At 47.7% G+C, this 19012-nt stretch overlaps 1 protein-coding gene across 2 annotated transcripts in view; it reads left to right on the forward strand.

The window, feature by feature from the left end:
• Nucleotides 1-11936: 11936 nt before the first annotated feature.
• Nucleotides 11937-19012, forward strand: part of LOC138513759 (matrix metalloproteinase-17-like) — a 318211-nt gene continuing 311135 nt past the window's right edge. The window contains exon 1 of one of the 2 annotated variants that reach the window (XM_069628846.1): nt 11937-12844. In XM_069628846.1, the coding sequence (XP_069484947.1) occupies nt 12689-12844 (156 nt within the window). In that variant the 5' untranslated portion in view covers nt 11937-12688. The remainder of the gene's footprint in view (nt 12845-19012) is intronic. The other variant, XM_069628847.1, reaches the window with a different exon arrangement.

Below are 19012 nucleotides of genomic sequence, written 5' to 3' on the forward strand. Positions count from 1 at the left end.
AGGAGTCAGATTCGAGGACATCACTTCAAGGTTTTTTTTTAACTTAAAAGATAAATCACTATATGTCCCTATTGCTAAGAGGTATTCCCCTTCCTTTCAACTAAACTAAAGGTGCTCGCCTTTAGTCAAAAGAAAAAATAGTCTCCAGTCCAAAACCTATTAACTATCTGGCCCTACCACTTTATGAAAAACAACATAAAAATAAGCCAGCACAATATACTCTCTTCTCAGGCTTCTTCAGTCCAATCGTACTGGTGTCTCTCACGGTTTCTCCCTGAATCTATGTCACAGATCCAATGTTCGTTCTTGACAGTTCATCAAAGAAAAATTCCCATGTCTTTCTTTAGAAACCTCAAGGAAATTTCTATTAAAAAAATTATAGAGACTCGCTTGAATATTTGCAAACACGCTGAACAACTGACATGTATCACCATTTTCTGTCAATTTAGTAGATTCTGCAACAAATAGTGCATTTTACATGCATTTGACCCCACTTTTCAACCCCCCCAGTTTGCGTTCCGCAAAGGAAAGAGTCTTAACCAAAAATTGGCAAAAGCTTCCAGGTCCCCATGTCCAAAATCCAGCCTATTGATCCCCAATATGTGTAATGTGCCGCTAATAGCGATTTGCTTGCCAACACATGTTCTTACAGGGAACAAACTTAGATTTTCAATCCTAAACCTTTAGAAGGCTGGCTCAACCAACTGGAAGAATGGCAAGCATTTGTGCAGTCCATTCCATCCTTTTTTACTGTGAAATGCATTAAACTTTGGGTGTCAGTATTTAAAATGTGGTCTTTCGTATCCATACCAATATGGCCACCGTGTGTGGTTATACTTTGAAGCCAGATTCTTGTAGTCTGCTTTCATTTCTATGGAGTTTTGTGAAGGCATTATGAAGAAAGACACAGACAACAGATACAAAGTTCAAACAAAAGATATTAACTCAAATGTCAGGATGGTGTAAGGCCTAACTTGTCCTATACTAAGGTGGGATTTCCCTACCTAAAAAAACTAAGGATAGTCTGAGTTAGTAAGTTCAACTACAGAGTCTGTCTGTGTCCAATACTTGCCCTCACAACTAAAGCTAAACAATGTGTAGGGAAGTCGGTAACCAAAGAAACAGGGCCTCATTACAACTCAGGCGTTAAGGGTTAACGCCACCGTTAACCCTTAACGCCTGATTCTGATTTTAACGCCTGCTTTTAGCAGGCGTTAAAATCCATGGCGCTAACCTGCCATGGTGCTAATTACGCCGCCGTAATTTACGGCGGCGTAATTAGCGCCTTCCCCACTCCCATTATGCCCTATGGGGCAAAAATGGGAATGGGGAAGGGAAAATGGGAAATGGGGATTTACCGCCCCACTCACCTTGGAATGGGGCGGGAAATCCGCCATCCACCATGGTGTAAACGGAGTTTACACCATGGTGGTAAAGTTGGTGCACTTAGCACCAAGGTTGTAATGAGGCCCACAGTGTTCAAACTAAAGTTCTGAGCTTCTTACATCTCCTGGTCTGCTCTTAGCTCCCTTGCCCAAGTTCACGAAAGTTCCAACAAAAATGTGCCTTGGGGTTCCCTTCCCCATGTTCAAAACAGTTCCACAAAATGGTCTTGGGGTTCCCTTAGCCAAGTTGAACACAGTTCTACAGAATGGTCTTGGGGTTCCCTTCCTCAAGTTCAACACAGTTCCACAGGTTTTAAATTCACAGTCACATTTACTTGTTTAGTTCGCCTTCTCGTTTTTCCCCTTGAACAATCTTAGGCAAACCAGCCTCAGCCTCTAGGCTTCTCCTCTTGGTTTACTGCAAGGGCTCCTCAGTCTAGGCGCAGTTGTCAGACCACACAGTTCGCCCATCACAGGACAAGCAACCGATAACCCTTGTCATTTTACCACAGTTCATTCTTTTCATAGAACTTCCTTGATAACACAGACTTCCTTTCTGCACCTATGTCATAAGTCCAAATATGCTACAGGCTTACTTCAGTGGCATCTTGCCTGTACCAACATGTGATTCTCGCACACCTTCGTTTGTGGTATTTCTCCTGGTTACGACCTTGCTTCTACGCTATTCAATAGTGTTTTGCTTCTTACTCATTTCACTTTGTTCCCAAATGCTTTTTCTTTAAATTCACTTTGTTTGAAAATGTGCATCACTTTCTGTTTCATTTGAGTGTTTTTTTCATATCTTTTCCTTTGTTCTGCTTTCAACTTTCATTACGTTCTTGACAATCGTATTGGGTCTCCAAACACCTTTTCCATATCATTCAAAGCTCATTTTAAGCTTGACAATTCGTTCGGTATTCAATATGTTCTGATTGGGTCCCCAGGCCCCGTTTCCATAGAATTTCGCTTGACCGGCATCAGCTTTTACACACACCATGCTCGTGGAGCAGCCCGGCCTGAGTGATGCGTCCCTTTCACCCACCGGTGTGTGGCTGCTCCTCCGGGTGCTCTGGTCTCGTTGTGTGGTTCCTGCTAGCTCTGGTCTCTCTATCGTGGAGCTGCAGTGAGCATGGCTCACATTCTCCAGACCTTCTGGCAACGTTCAGTGGCTTCTCTGTGTTCCCCACTCCCAAAGGGGAACACATGACAATGGACTCTGCTCAGCTCCAGAACCTCTCATGGCCCGCTCCAGCCTCAGCGTCTTTCTGGCTTCTCTGCGGTCTGCGCCCTTTCCACCGGCTCATGATCTGCCTGCCCCAACTTGGCTTGCTGTGCTCTCCTGCCCGTCTAGTTCTCTGCTATGCTGCTTTCTTCCTCTTTTATACACCTGCAACCCTTTAACAGGTTGCAGGTGACAGTCCTTAATTCTCATTGCATGACCATAGTTAGTGTGACATGCCTGACCCTCACAACAATTCTCAGGCCTTCTCCTTGTCTAAGTACCAGGGTGGCAAAATAACATGTTAGTGTGCTCTGCTCCTAGTCACCTATTCCTCATCCCAGTATTATGATGGTCTGAATGGGGAAAAATTATGGGAGGTGGTTTACAACAGCCTATAAATGCAGGGAGAGGGTGAAGTTGGTTCTCATCAGAAAAAGTGGGGATACCATGTCTCGCCTGCTGATATCCTCTCCCTGATCCCCAAGGACCCGCCACCCAGGTGATTCTCCCTTGCATCTCCACCCCCAGGGTCAGGATGCAAAAGTGATGGCCTTTCCCTGGCCACCTGAGGAGAGGATCCAAGGGGAGTAGGTGTGAGGATACCCTCAGGTTTCTCACAGTTTCTTCTTTTCGTAGTGTGTCAGAGCTCGTTGCACAGGCATTTAACTGTGCCAGTGGGCAACTCGCTATGCACCGGCCCCTCAGTTATCGTGCTAAAAAGATTCTCCTTAAAGGATGTACTGTTCCATAGTTTGCATACGACTTGCTTACTGTGCCTGTTGTAGACACGCTGTGCACTGGTTTCTCAAGCATTGTTGTTTTTAAGAAAAGCATTCTTTAACAGAACGTCTGTTTTTTTTATATCTTGTGAATCCTATGCTCCAAATTTACTTTTAGTTGGTTGATTGTTGTTGTTTGTTGTTGTTTGTTGTTGTTTATTCATTTATAATGTGCACCAGACCCGGGGGTATCAGGGCGCAGCATTTACAGGATATGCAAGGTTTAGGCTAAAGGTTTCAGAATATGAACAGAAGTAATACAGGTACAGGCAGGAATAAATCAATAAATACATTAAGGAGAATATACAAATGCAGTACAAGAGTATAAATCAAACATGAACGGGCCTTAAAAATGTGTAGACTTGAGCCAGTTGATGTAGCTTAGTCTGAAATTCAGGTAGGGTTGATCTTCTCTAATGGGGTGTGGCAGGGAGTTCCAAAGTTGGGCCGCCATGACGGGGAAGCTGCAGCCACCAACCTTAGAGAGCTTGAATCTAGGGATGGTGAGGCAGTTGGTGTTGATTAGTCTCATGGGTCTGGTGGAAGTTCTCGTGTGGAATCTATCCATGAGATAGCTGGAGGTGGCATTGTTCAGTGCTTTATGGGTAAAGGGTGCTGTTTTTAGCTGGATTTGGTTGTAGGTTGACGGCCAATTATTTTGGCGCCTAATCACAGATATATGTGATCTTCTAGCCACACTGAGTGCCGCTCTTAGAGCATTGTTTTGGAGGATTTGTATCCTCTGGATAATCGATTTGTTGGCACCAATGTAGAGGGTGTTACAATAGTCTAGCCTAGAGAGTATAAGGGATCTGGCCAGGATAATGCAGTTGTCGTCAGAGAGAAAGGGTTTGCCGGTTCTGATGAGCTTACAAGTGTAGGCAGTGGCAGAGGCCATAGAGTTAACTTGTTTGGCGAAGGAGAGAGTAGAATCAAGGTAGAAACCAAGGGTCTTTACCTCTATGCCACTTTGATGAGGTTGCCATCGATTATGAAGTATGAGTAATCCTGGCCTAGTTTCTTGAGGTTGGAGTCGGTACCCAAGATGATGAGCTCCGTTTTGTCATCATTCAGGGATAGACCGTGGGTCGCTATCCATGCCTGAATGATGAGGTACACTCTATTCACCAAGGCCAAATCCTTAACGTAATGCCCAGAATGTGGGCGGAGAATCTGAGTATCATCTGCGTAGTTAGTGTAGGCGATACCAAGAAGGTCCAGAACATTGAAAAGGGGCTTAGTGAATATATTGTACAATGTAGGGGAGACACAAGAGCCCTGGGGCACCCCACACTTGATAGGGTTGGTGTCTGCAGCTGCTGAGGGGGAGAAGAGCCTCATGGTTCTGCCACTCAAGAAAGACTCATTCCAGACTATAGCCTCTTTGGAGATGTGGGCGGCTGAGTCTATGTGGCTTCATAAGACCGTGTGGTCCATGAGGACGAATGCAGCCAAGAGGTCAAGCAGTAAGAGGAGGGCTGTTTTCCCTTTGTCTCTTAGCTCATCGACTTGCGTCTTCAGGTTAAGGGCGGTCTCCGTTCCATGTTGGGGCAGAAGCCCGATTGTCGTGCTCCTAAGAGTTTGTGAAGTTCTAATTTTTTTTGGATTTGAAGGTAGGCAACCTTGTCAAGTATTTTTAACAGAAACGGGACTGTCGTAATAGGACGGTAGTTGGTGGGTATGAGTGGATCAAGGGTTTGCATTTTTAGCAATGGGAGCACCCAGGATTGTTTGAGGTTGGTAGGGATGGTGCCAGATGCATATGAGGCATTAATAAGTTAGGAGATAAAAGGGGCACCTCTTGTAGCATCCCTTATGAGCTGGACTGGGCAGAGGTCACCATGGCAGTTCGAAGGCTTGAGTGAGAGAATAACATTTTCTACCTCAAGAATGGATGTTTAAGTGAAGTTAAATTGGGCATGGGAGTCGGTTAATGTTTCCGTAAAGGGGAGGTCAAGAGTAGTGTTATTTGGATGAGATAAAGAATCTAGGGAAGCTTTTTTTAAGGCTATTTTCTTTTGGAGGGTAGTTACTTTATTGAAAAGTGCCTGTTGTATATCTGAACACCAACACCAAGTTTTGTCTTTAGTACAGATATCGGGAGTAGGGATAGGAGACTCTATTTCCTTCAGGATGGTAAATAATTCCTTTATGCTAGAGTTAGCGTTAGAAATGCTTTTATTATAGGAATTACATTTGGCTAGGCAAATTTCTTACTTATATTGGGATGAGATTTCAGTAAATTTGGTTCTGTTGGCTTCTGAAGGGGGTGATCTCCAGGAGGTTTCACAACTCCTCTTTAATTGTCGTAAGTCCTTGAACTGTGGGGTGAACCACTTGTTCATGTGAGTTTTAGGCTTGCTAGTTCTGAGTTTGATTGGGGCAATAGTGCCGAGCGAAGTTAGCATCATTTTATTATACTCATTAACAAGCGTTCCTGGATCTAGATTGTCAGCATGCAAGTTAAGGGTAGGGAGGATGGCGGGGATCACTTTGTCCACAGTGATGTGCCTTTTGTTCCTTGTAGGGCAAGGGGGGGCAGCAGGGGTAACTGGAGGGAGTGGTCTAGTAGTTGAAAGTGCAAAGGACAGGAGGAAGTGGTCAGTCCAAGGTTGCGGGGAGATGGAGGTGATGTTGGTGGTACAGGTGTAATCAGCCACCCAGTCGAGGGTTCTCTCTTTGTTATGAGTAGGTTCACTGATTGTTTTGGATAGGCCAAGTTCGGACAGGATGTTGGCGGTTGCTGTGGCATATTTGTCTAGTGGGTCATTGAAACCCAGGTTGAAGCCACCTAAGAGTAGTAATTGGGAGGTGGTTTTGAGATTATTGGAGAGTATAAAGTAAATGTCCTCCCCAAAAGTTCTGATTGGGCCAGGGGGTCTGTAGATTAAGTGAATAGTAAGAGTCTGGGAGTTGACTAATGGAAGTTTGACTGTGAGGACTTTGCAGGATTGGATGGTTTGGGAGGGAGCAAGTCTCATAGAGAGGCTAGATTTGGAGATAATGGCAATGCCTCTGCTCCGTGCTTTAGATCTGTCCTGTCTAAGTATTGTGTAGCTGTCAGAGACTGCTAGTGAGAGCATAGGTCCTGCCGCTTCATGCAACCATGACTCAGTGTTGGCAAGAAAGTTCAAGTTTTTGCCAGTAGCAGGTCAGAAATGTCTGTAGCATGAGCAACCAGCGACCCAGCATGTATTAGAGCTCAGTTGAGAGGGTGGGCAATGGTTGAGACTGTGGCAGAGGTAAAGGTAGTGGTTGAATCTACTTTCTTAGGTTTGTGCACAGTGTGGTGCTCAGTGGTGTCATGAGGGCATGGCCTGATAATGAAAGGGTTAGCACTAGTGGCATTCTGGCTGTTAGGGAGGTTGGTTTTCTTGTTTGCCAAGGGCAAAGATCTGGTGGGGGTTCGAAGAGTTTAGTTAATCTGGAACGGAGTCTGGAGTTCCTAGCACCTATAGTACAGGGATTTCTTAGGAATAGGCTCAATGTGATCACTGAGACACTTTGAATTACCTTGCAGCAAAGGCACCAGTGGACTATGCTTTAATTTACATGTGTGTTTCTTATTGCATGCCTTGCATTGAGTCCAGGGCCGTCACGAGGGGGGTTCAGGGGGGGCAAACTGCCCCGGGCCTCGCGCTTGCTGGGGGCCTCGCGGCCCCCTCCTAAGTGGAAGGCAGCACAGTTTCCCGTGTCCTTTATTCACACGGGGGACTGTGCTGCCCCTGCAATGATTTTGCTGTTTCTTGTGAAGCCGTTTGGCTCCGCAACAAACAGCAAAATAATGGGAGACAGCAGGGCTCAGAAGTGAGCTCTGCTGCCTCCCGTCATTCAGCTGAAAACGTGGACATGCTGAATGACAAGAGAGGACTCCTCTCCTGTCAGTCAGTGTGTTCACGTTGCTCAGCGTGACCACACTGACTGACAGGAGAGGAGTTCTCTCTTGTCAGTCAGTGTGTTCAGGTTGTCAGTGTGACCACGCTGACTGATGAGAGAGGAGTTCTCTCTTGTCAGTCAGTGTGTTCATGTTGTCAGTGTGACCACACTGACTGATGGGAGAGGACTCCTCTCCTGTCAGTCAGTGTGGTCATGTCAGCGTGATCATGCTGACTGATGGGAGAGGAGTTCTCTCTTGTCAGTCAGTGTGTTCATGTTGTCAGTGTGACCACACTGACTGATGGGAGAGGACTCCTCTCCTGTCAGTCAGTGTGGTCATGTCAGCGTGATCATGCTGACTGACAGGAGAGGAGTTCTCTCTTGTCAGTCAGTGTGTTCATGTTGTCAGTGTGACCACACTGACTGATGAGTTAGGAGTTCTCTATCGTCAGTCAGTGTGTTCATGTTATCAGTGTGACCATGCTGACTGACAGGAGAGGAGTTCTCTCTTGTCAGTCAGTGTGTTCATGTTATCAGTGTGACCACTCTGACTGATGGGAGAGGAGTTCTCTCTTGTCAGTCAGTCTGTTCACGTTGCTCAGCATAACCACGCTGACTGACAGGAGAGGAAACCTCTCCTGTCAGTCAGTGTGTTCATGTTGTCAGTGTGACCACGCTGATTGATGGGAGAGGAGTTCTCTCTTGTCAGTCAGTGTGTTCACGTTGCTCAGCATGACCACGCTGACGGATTGGAGAGGAGTTCTCTCTTGTCAGTCAGTGTGTTCACGTTGCTCAACATGACCACGCTGACTGACAGGAGAGGAGTTCTCTCTTGTCAGTCAGTGTGTTCATGTTGTCAGTGTGACCACGCGGACTGATGGGAGAGGAGTTCTCTCTTGTAGGTCAGTGTGTTCATGTTGTCAGTGTGACCACACTGACTGATGGGAGAGGACTCCTCTCCTGTCAGTCAGTGTGTTCATGTTAGCATGATCATGCTGACTGATTGGAGAGCAGTTCTCTCTTGTCAGTCAGTATGTTCACGTTGATCAGCATGGCCACGCTGACTGACAGGAGAGGAGTTCTCCTGTCACTCAGTGTGTTCATGTTGATTAGAGAGGACTCCTCGCTTGTCAATCAGTGTGTTCACGTTGCTCAGCGAGACCACGCTGACTGATGGGAGAGGAGTTCTCTCTTGTCAGGCAGCATGTCTACGTGTCGGCTGCATGGATGCTTTTTAAGGGTGCATGGAGGTAAGGTAAGTGTTTTCTATTTTAAATTAAAAGTGTATATGTGTACTTAAATTAAATTAGTATGTATATGTGTATGTATGAATGCATGCGTGCATGTTGAGGTGTGTGTCAATGCTGTGTTTGGTTTTATGTATACATGCATGTATGGAGTTGTGTAACTGGTGGTTGAATGCATGGGTGAAAATGTTTTTTGTGAGTGTGTGTTCAGCACCACCCCTAAATGTAGCCGCCCTGGGGGCCACTTCATTAAGGGGTGGGTTCATGGCATCAGAGGTGCACCTAGGCTAAAATGTCAGGGGGCAAAGGGGACTAATACTTCAAATGTTGGGAGATGTGCTAAAGTCAGTAGCTGTGAGGAAGGGGCAAACTTCCTTGTGTGGGGGCACCTAAAATCTTTCCACTTTTCAAATGAGACTATTCTGGTGAAGCTTCAATGTTACAAGCAGCTACCTCTTGCCTTCATTTCTGAAACATCACACTTAAGGACTGCTGTGAGAATGAGATGTCTCATGTCACCACTTCCCTTCTAATCACTCCCCTAGCATGCAAGTGCTAACCCCACATCACGATTTCAATTACCTAAAAATGTATGGATAGGAATGCAGGTGCTAACAGTGAAGTGACTTCTCATGGCCATGCTAATGCCTATGGCAATTCTCACCCAGTTCCTGCCCTCCCCACCCAAAACACCTCCTCACTGGAACACTGAGCTAGTTTTAAACATGCCTTGCCATCAAACCTAGCCCTCAATGTGCCTGCATGTGTTCCTCAAAGGAGTCATCTGAGAGTTCCTGACTTCATTGGAGTTGTAAACACGTAACTGGTGTAATAAAAATGTCTTAATCAGGTCTGCCTTTAGCCACTCAATTTAAAAACACCCTGCATGTCTTTCGCTGAAATTCTTTTAAAAATAAGCATTGGCAATGCCAACAGTTTTGGCTTGTGTATAAGTATTAGGCATTTACGAGGCACTGCTATTAGCTGCTCAGGTACTCAAACCATTTTGCACTGGCACTATCAATGGCCAGCTAATACCAATACAGAAGTGCCTTTACCATGCCTACACGAATGCCCAAACTGTTGCCATTGCCAGTGCTCTTTTTGCTTTACCCTTGATGCACAGGACTATGCATCAAGGTTAAAGCAAACATACTACCTGGCTAAATTGGCCCACTTTGAATGTAGGCCAATCTAGCCAGTAATAACACTTATGGTACACAGTCAGCCTGGATATACTTTCTGTGGCATGGCATTTTTACTGGTTGGGAATCCGTATATGGTAATAATGGCAAATATTGATGCAGCCTGCATCAACATAATTAGAACAGCCAGCATGAATATATGTTTATACTAGCATATCTCGCGTGGAAAGGCGGCATGAAATGTATTGGAAAATGTTCCTATGCACAATTTGTGATTTGCAACTATTGGGAATTTCCATGTGCTTCCATACAAAACCAATTGCAAACTGCGTGGATTTCTACCCAATTTTGCAAAGAAAGTGCTGTAAAATGCATACTTTTAACCCAATGTTTCAAACATTTTCTTGGGAGTGAGAACCCCCCCCCCCCCCCCCAAGCCACCCTTGTTTGGTTTGGGCTCCCTCACTGTGCTCTGTTGATCTTGACTAATTGGAACACACATTTAAGCCTCTTAAGTTCAGAAATGTACCGGCCTCCACTGTACATCATTTGTCACTGTGTATGATGTGCTCCTTAATGATATGATATGGCATTTATAACGTGCCTGTACGCAAGTGTTTCTAGGCGCGACAAGGCAAGGAGGGAGAAACAAAAGAGTAGGACAAAACACAGATCTTACTAGGCCTTGTGTCTTTCAGATCGTGCAAGAGCATGGAATGGGGGAGGGAAGAAGTGCCGAGGGTGGGGTAGGATGCAGAAGTGCAGGAACAAAGGAGAAACAAGAGTGCAGCCAACTGGTGGCAAGTGTGAGTACTCATAACTGCAGCCAACGGGTGGAGAATAAGAGCAATAGCAGGGACTGTAGGGGTTACAGATACAGACCACAAGTGCAGGGGAGCCAAGAGGCAGTGCGGGATTGCAACAGGACAGGCAGGGACCTGGGCCCGAATTCAGAGCTTGACCAGGTGACCAGTGCATGGATCAGACAGGTGATCAGCAACGGAGAGGAAGAGGGAAGGCAGAAGCAAAGAGACAAGTCTTGAGATGGTTCTCCTCAAGTTTCAGCGAGGCAGGGAGCTGTTTCCAGAGGGAGGCCCCAGCCGAAGAAAGAGATCTGCCCTCAACTCTTTGCTTGGAAAAGTGATTGACCCTCAGAGAATTGGAGGTGGCGCAGTGGAGAGCTCAAGCCATCTTATATATATTTATTCATATAATAAAAAAGTTAGTCTGGCATGAACCTTTCTTCAGTAGAGAAAGTAGTAATAAACCATATTTGGGATCCTGCACACAAACTCAAGGGTAGATTTCTCAAGTCTCCTGTGTGCGGATATGCCGCCGCTGGCCGAGTGCAAAAAATTGTAAGGGGGCCTCACCAAATGTTTTGCCCCGGGCCTCACCACATCTTCTGACAGCCCTGATTGAGTCTGATTCATAGAACTTCTGGCTTAGGTTTATCCCCAAGCATGTATTGAGTTAATTACATTTAACAATCTCTTTAGTTTCTAGTAAATATTTGATCCATTATTCCTGAAGGCTTAACTTTTGTACTTTTCCCTCAGCCTGTTGGCCGTGTCATGAGTACTTTTTGAAGGACTGTGCCTATTGTGATGAATTTAGGGATTTGTCACTTCTTCCGCCGCGCCGAAGTGGTCGCGCCAAACCGGCCCGCGCCGAATCGGCGGTGCCAAAAAGGGGTGTACCGGAGGAAAGTAGCAGCTTTCCGAGACAAGGGATGGGCACAGTCAGACTGAAGGTTGGAGACAAGAAAAGGGTGTGGTTTTCGAGCGACAGGCAAATGTGAGAGATCTCGGAGAGAAATGGTACAATAGGGTGGCATTGAGAAACACGCAGAATATGGGCAGTGGCAAAAGTTAAACCTAAGGGTGCACTTTGGTGGCATGGACTCTTCAGAGGGGGTGTACGGATGGCTGAGGAATCAGGACGACGGAGCCATGCAGCTGGGACCTGACGCAGGGCCGAGCTCTGTCCTTTCATAGGAAAACGTTATCCCAAACATAGGAATGCTGCCCACTCTGAGGGTTTAGTCCCGTCCTTTCCCCGTCTCTTGTGTTTCTAACTTTGCTTTGTTGTTGGCTCTGTCTCCCCCTGTTTGTCCTTCACTCTCCGTTCACCCCCTGTAACTCCTCTTTCCGCTACTCGTGCCCCTTCTTCCTTGTTCCCACCCGCCCTCCTCCCTCTCAGCAAGCGCTCGGGATTCAGAAAGGCAGATGTGGGGAGGAGGGGGCGGGGGGCGCTCACAGCTGTGAGCAGGGACAGACCTCAGACCGAGTGCCAGAGCTGAATAACAACACAGAGGGGGACCAGCCGAGCCAGGCAGCAGAGAGCGGCAGACCACGTCAAAGAGCAGCAGCGGGGCGCAGCCGAGCCCAGCAGAGAGCAGCCGAGCCCAGTAGAGAGCCCCGGAGAGCAGCCGAGCGAAGCCCTCCAACGCCAGGACTATGGGAATCCATGCGCGCCGCTACACCTCGCCTGACGCGGACATGTCAGTCAACTGCCCAGACACACCGGCCAAATAATACACTACGCCACTGGCAACTTCTTCAGCAACTCCTGCCAAAAACCGTTCCACGTGCCAAGAACACGCTGCATTCCGAGGGCGCTTCGCAGCCTGGGGTCCCCAACTTGGAAGCATATGTCTGTAGGGGCCACACTAACACACGAACTTCTTCCTGGTGCCTATTCGTGTTAGGCAAGGAAGAGGCCACGCGTGATTCCGTTTTTACTTTTGCACAAGACAAGTCTTTCCATCGCAACGTAACCAAACCATCACCAATAACACCCGTTCCATCTGTTGCTCATCCACCCACCCACAGCCGGTGTTACCGGTACATTCCACGTGTCCTGCAGCTGAAGGGAGGACACTGCGCGAGATCCTGGGTCATTCACCTTTCCTGCTTCCTTCTACCTTTCTACCGCCCTTTGCGTCCGGCCCCGTTTTGCATTTTGCGACCCTCCTCTACCCACCGTGCCGTTCCCTCTTCCCATTGTGCTCATATTCCGCGGCCTCTCGGGCATGGGTCGCCCTCGGTGCCCAGGACCTCCTCGAGGTATGCGTGAACTCCGCGGGGAGACCTTGTTGCTGAGGCCAGTTCTGCTTCTCTGCACGATACTGCAACCCGTGGCTGCCACACCTGTGCCAACGCCGGCCGACGAGAGCGGGGAGGTGGTGGTAAGTTTGCAAAGTGTATTGGGGACTTTTTATGCTCTAGTGTGTGTCCGCGCCGGTGTGTTTTTCTTGCATGCCTCCGTGTGTGTGTGTGTGTGTGTCTGTATGTGTGAGAAAAGTCATTTTGGAATGGCGAGGGCAGCTGACCATCAATCGATCATTTCGGTAAAGATGTGAGGATTGTATTCTAAAGTCACCAAGCTTTTGTTGTCCTGGATTTGCAAGAAAACAGTCTAGCAGTGAGATATCAGTATTGGGGGGCATGGTTGCCTGGGCTGCAATGTCATTTCTGGGATGTGAGGTCTAGTGGTGGCACCACATGTGTATGTATACGGGTTCCTGGGCCGTCGTCCCATCTGGGGAAGCTGATGCCTAGTGACAGGACATGTCTGGGAGTAAGTGCTCCTTAGGTCTGGCCCCATGTGTGTGAGCTAATGTGTAGTGTTTTCATCATATGTTTTCATCAAAAAATATAAAATTCTGCATACCTCACTCACACAGAAACCTACACAACCACCTCTCGCACAGCAAGGCGCGCGCACTTCTCCACACGCAACAACAAACAAGCACATAAGTCGCACCAACAGCACACGAGGCCTGATTTCGATCCGATACGCGCACCAAAGTTCAGCGTATGGTGTATACCGAACTGAAGTCGCCAACAGGACACCACTTCTCTCACTATCCTACTCTGTCTTCACCTTACTAACCCAACCTGCCTTCTCGTTTACAGATCCGCCTGAGCGCCTGGGGACCAATTTCATTGGTGACAGTGAGCTATGCAAATACCTTTAACATATGTCTCTGCGCGAGGCCTACTGGCCCAGTTGTGAGAGATTAGGTCTAGGAGTGATAGAAAAGGTCTGCACGTGGAAGTAACCTTTCTTCCTGTGCTTTTGCCCCGGTAGTGAGAGCTGTTGTCTAGTGGTCACAGAATATGTCTGTGAGTAAAATGTCCTGGGCTCTGGTCACAGTTGTGAGAGATGGTTGTATTTGGAACACGATACGTCTGTGTGGAAGAGCTCCTGGACTCTAGTCCCACTTGTCAGGTGTAGTGTGTGGAGGTGGCAGCAGGATGTGTCTGTGAGCAAGAGCTCCTGGGCTGTGGTAGCACTTGTCAGAGGTGGTGTGACAGAACATGTCTGTAAGGGTTCCTGGCCCCTTATCCCAGATGGGGGAGCTGATGTCTTATGTTGGCAGAACATGTCTCTGAGTAAGATTTCCTGGGCTCTGGTCCCAGTTCTGAGAGGCAGTGTGCAGTAGTGACAGGGCTTGCCTGTGAATACGCACCCTCGTCTCAGTTGTGAGGCATAATGGCGAGTGCTGGTAGTGAGTAAGGTGACCTGTGCTCTGGTCCCAGTGACACCGAGTAATGGTGTACAGAGGTCATAGGACATGTCGGTGAGTAAGGTTTCCTGGTCCCAGTTGTGAGAGCTTTGGTCAGGCAGTGGCAGAACTCGTCTTCTGCAAATGAGGGATGCTGGGTTCTGGCCTTAATTAGCAATGGTTTGCAGGGGATGTGAAGTGGTGGCAGCACAATTCTGCTCACAAGGAGTGAGTCACAAGCCTTGAGCCGAGCTTAGAGGGGTGTGGACCTGTGAGTGGGTGAACACCTGTGTACATCTATAAGGTGCCTCTGCAATGCACGTTTCCTCTAATCCCAGTTTACTGTAATGACGTTTAGTCCTGTTATTGATGGTGTTTGGGCCTTTCTCTGAAGATTTTATTTTTGGACGCTAGTCTAATAGATGTGAGCACCTGGCGCGGCGTGCCACACCGTGAGATATGGCTGTATCCCCTCCCTTCCAGGACAGCTGATCCCTCCTCCCCGAATGCTGGGCTTCCTGCTGTTTCCACCTCTCCCCCCCCCCAACTTCCTGGACACCTCCCCAGCCCCCACCGTGCTTGATACGCTCTCCTTCTGCTTCCCCAACCTGGCTGAAATGGTAATTGCGAAGGGATTTGCCCCCCAAGCTCCTCAAGAATCACCATGGAGACCATCTTGCCTTGGGCTCATGTCGCCTTTCTTGGAGGGGCGCAGAACCATTTGTGCCCATCCATCAAGGGGAGCATCAAGTTAGCAAAATAAGCACCTTTTGCGCCCGGAGTAATAAGTCGGTGCTAATGGCGTTACGCCCCGCATTTTGGGGCCACTGAGTCAAACATTTAGCTCAGGCCTACTTTGGTGTTGGCTAGTGGGCCGTTACTACCCAGGCCCGTCCCAGAGCACAGTGATTAATGGTATAGGGTGGAGGGGTCAACGTTCCAAACGGAGGGCTTAACGTCTCTGATGACCTCTAGTGAATAGTTCCAAGCCCAGTGTTAAGGTCGTTGATGACCTTTTGACCTTTTGACCTTTAGCGAGACACCAACGAATGACTAACTGCAATTCAGAGGCTGAACGTAATATATGTATTGTCATGTAATGATGGATGTAACCTGTTATACCCTTAAGAAAATGAATGCAACATTCTCCAGCTCTGTGGATCGGGACACTCTCTTCTCCTGGTAGCACTGGAGGGTGGCACTACAGAGGGCAGTGCCTGTTTATGGCTACAGCAGTGACGAGGTTTACAAGGGGAACTCCAGGTGCTGGACTCGGATCATAAAGCCGATTACTCTCCTTGGCCGTGTTGAGGACGGATAGAGCCTGTCTCTAGGGTCTCACTCGCCCACTATGCCCAGAGCCTGCCTCTAGGGTCTCACTCGCCCACTATGTCCAGAGCCTGTCTCTAGGGTCTCACTCGCCCACTATGCCCAGAGCCTGTCTCTAGGGTCTCACTCGCCCACTATGCCCAGAGCCTGCCTCAAGGGTCTCACTCGTCCACTATGCCCAGAGCCTGTCTCTAGGGTCTCACTCGCCCACTATGCCCAGAGCCTGCCTCTAGGGTCTCACTCGCCAACTATGCGCATAGCCTGCCTCTAGGGTCTCGCTCGCCCACTATGCCCAGAGCCTGCCTCTAGGGTCTCACTCGCCCACTATGCCCAGAGCCTGCCTCTAGGGTCTCGCTCGCCCACTGTGCCCAGAGCCTGCCTCTAGGGTCTCACTCACCCACTGTGCCCAGAGCCTGCCTCAAGGGTCTCACTCGTCCACTATGCCCAGAGCCTGTCTCTAGGGTCTCACTCACCCACTATGCCCAGAGCCTGCCTTTAGGGTCTCACTCGCCAACTATGCGCAGAGCCTGCCACTAGGGTTCACTCGCCCACTATGCCCAGAGCCTGCCTCTAGGGTCTCACTCGCCCACTACGCCCAGAGCCTGCCTCTAGGGTCTCACTCGCCCACTGTGCCCTGAGCCTGCCTCTAGGGTCTCACTCGCCCACTGTGCCCAGAGCCTGCCTCTAGGGTCTCACTCACCCACTGTGCCCAGAGCCTGGCTCAAGGGTCTCACTCGTCCACTATGCCCAGAGCCTGTCTCTAGGGTCTCACTCACCCACTATGCCCAGAGCCTGTCTCTAGGGTCTCACTCGCCCACTATGCCCAGAGCCTGTCTCTTGGGTCTCACTCACCCACTATGCCCAGAGCCTGTCTCTAGGGTCTCACTTATGCCCAGAGGCTGCCTCTAGGGTCTCACTCGCCCACTATGCCCAGAGCCTGCCTCTAGGGTCTCACTCGCCCACTATGCCCAGAGCCTGTCTCTAGGGTCTCACTCGCCCACTATGCCCAGAGCCTGTCTCTATGGTCTCACTCGCCAACTATGCCCAGAGCCTGCCTCTAGGGTCTCACTCGCCCATTATGCCCAGAGCCTGTCTCTAGGGTCTCACTCGCCCACTATGCCCAGAGCCTGTCTCTTGGGTCTCACTCACCCACTATGCCCAGAGCCTGTCTCTAGGGTCTCACTCACCCACTATGCCCAGCTGATTGATCTAAATGACGCCCATGCACTGCAAACAATGCCCAGGCCCATAGCATTAGCATCAATGTGGGCTGAATCCGCCCCCTTGCCAGCTTTAATGCCCAGGCTTCTTAAAATTGTGGTTATAAAATGAAATGCACTTAAGACCTTCAGCACCCTCTCTTTCTGTGCTCTTCTGATGACCTTGCCAGGCAGAAGGTTATAAAATCACCTTTTCTGGCAAAACACGCTCTTTACTTCTTTCCCAGTAATGATCCTTCTTTTGTCCAGGTGACCCGAAAGCTTTCCATGCAGTGGGGAGGGTTATCAGTGCTGCACTGATTCTTCATGTTCAGCGGGTGGGTTTCATGAGTGACAGAGGGTTCTCCTTAACTTTCTTTAGAGTGCTCATTTTTGGGCAAAATAATCTGCTATACAATAATATTTTACATTTTATATATGCCTCCTCTCGAAGATCCAAAACATGTATTTTAAGAAGTTTAATGCAGGAATCCAAAATAAGGATCTGAAACAGATGAATGCCACCGTATAAAGCTTCAGAGCAGTTGATCTGACTGGCCATTAATTCACTGACCGCTATGCGGCACGTGTACTCTTTGAGATATGAACACATTTTGCCCCCTAGCTTCTTGATACAGAGGTAGCAATTTGCTGATCCAGCATGAGATGGGTGTCTGAAAATCGCACCCCAGCTTTTTACATTTTGCTGAGGTTAGAAGTTTATTTTTTTTAAATGGGAGACATGGAGCAGACCAAGACCACAGCGGTTCCTGGTTCAGGAGGACCGAGGATCAGCAATTTCCCTTTGGACGGGCGGAGCAAGCCAACTCAGCTGCACCCACTGAAGTGCAGTGCATCCTCTAGACGGGGGATTGATCTCCTGTCTCACTTACGTTGATCTGTAGATACGTGCAATCTGCATAGGGTCAAAGATCACATCAATGACAGTTCAGCAGTGGGGCCAAATAGATATTACAGCAGTATGCCCAGAGAACCTCGCCAGGTACCGCTTGCTCAGCTATTGAGTCAGGAAGACCCCTTTAAAGTGATATATATGGAATGTTATCACTTCATTTTTCAGAAATAGAAGACGGTCAGAGAATCTGAACACATACTTAACAATGACGATTCAATTGGTTAATACAAATAAGAGGAGTACAGATACAAACCAAATCTTATCAGACCAGTCACACACACTGCACTTAATAGGAGGGAAATCACTTGGTAGGCATCCACTGACTCTACCGGTTCTAGGGTGACTGTTTAAAATTTGTTTTACACAAATTTGATGTTTGGGTTTTTAAAGGGTTCATGGATTAAGCCTGTACTTAGTTATGAGCTGCCAATGATGGATGGGGCTATTTTGAATCCAGTTATTTCCCAGACATAAACTAGAATAGCATCCACTGGGGACGATGTGGGTTAATGGCTGCCAGATTAAGAGTTGTCAAACCTTCTGACCTTGCAGGAGAGAATCCACATAACTTCGTTTTTATGTGTTGGATGTCCAGATTGTTGATAGCCAGATAGTTGCCCTCAATTATGTTTAATGATTTGTTAATGATTAATTATTGATGCTGTGATGGGCCCCTTTAAAGCACTTTTAGTAGGGGAAACAAGGGGGGTACTAAACTATTTATTTATTGCTGATGAACATAGATGTTACATCAACACAACACCAATATGCAAGGGGATAAAGTTCCTCAAGCAATCCTGGTTGTGTTGTTTGGAGAATCGATGGAGAGAAAACATTAATGTTAAAAAAAAAACCTGGTACCTGCTATTAGTGTTGAGTAGAAAAGACCAATCTCGGGCATCAGACCGGAAGGAAGCATTCACTTATTGTAGCCGGTGGCCAAATAGGGCTTGGCCATAGATTGGCTACATGCTTGCCCCCTAAGGGAAACTCTAGAAATAAAGACACAGACAACAGGGTTGCAAATGCAATACTTTCATTAAACGTTGTAAAAGGTTTATGGAAATAACAGATTTAAATGAAGATGATTCGCTCCGTGTTGTGAAAAAAAAAAGATTGGAAAGTGGGACAAAATTGTGGACAGTGAAGATCTATTAAGACTGAAATTATTTAGTAATAGATCCCTTTGGAACATTACCATGCCGGACATTCAATTATATCTAATGAAATTTCCATTGCACATATATAGAGCATGGTTTGTGACATTTCGTCTATATTGCCTGCCAACAGTGGAGGTTATGGGTCCACGATTAGGAGGGTGAAAAAAAACATGTATATAATGACATGAGGTTACATATATAACAATATTGAAATTCTGTTGAAGGTCTAAATGAGTGAATT

Source organism: Ambystoma mexicanum, chromosome 12 (genome assembly GCF_040938575.1).
Source record: "Ambystoma mexicanum isolate Mex_15411 chromosome 12, UKY_AmexF1_1, whole genome shotgun sequence".
NCBI classification, from domain to species: domain Eukaryota; kingdom Metazoa; phylum Chordata; class Amphibia; order Caudata; family Ambystomatidae; genus Ambystoma; species Ambystoma mexicanum.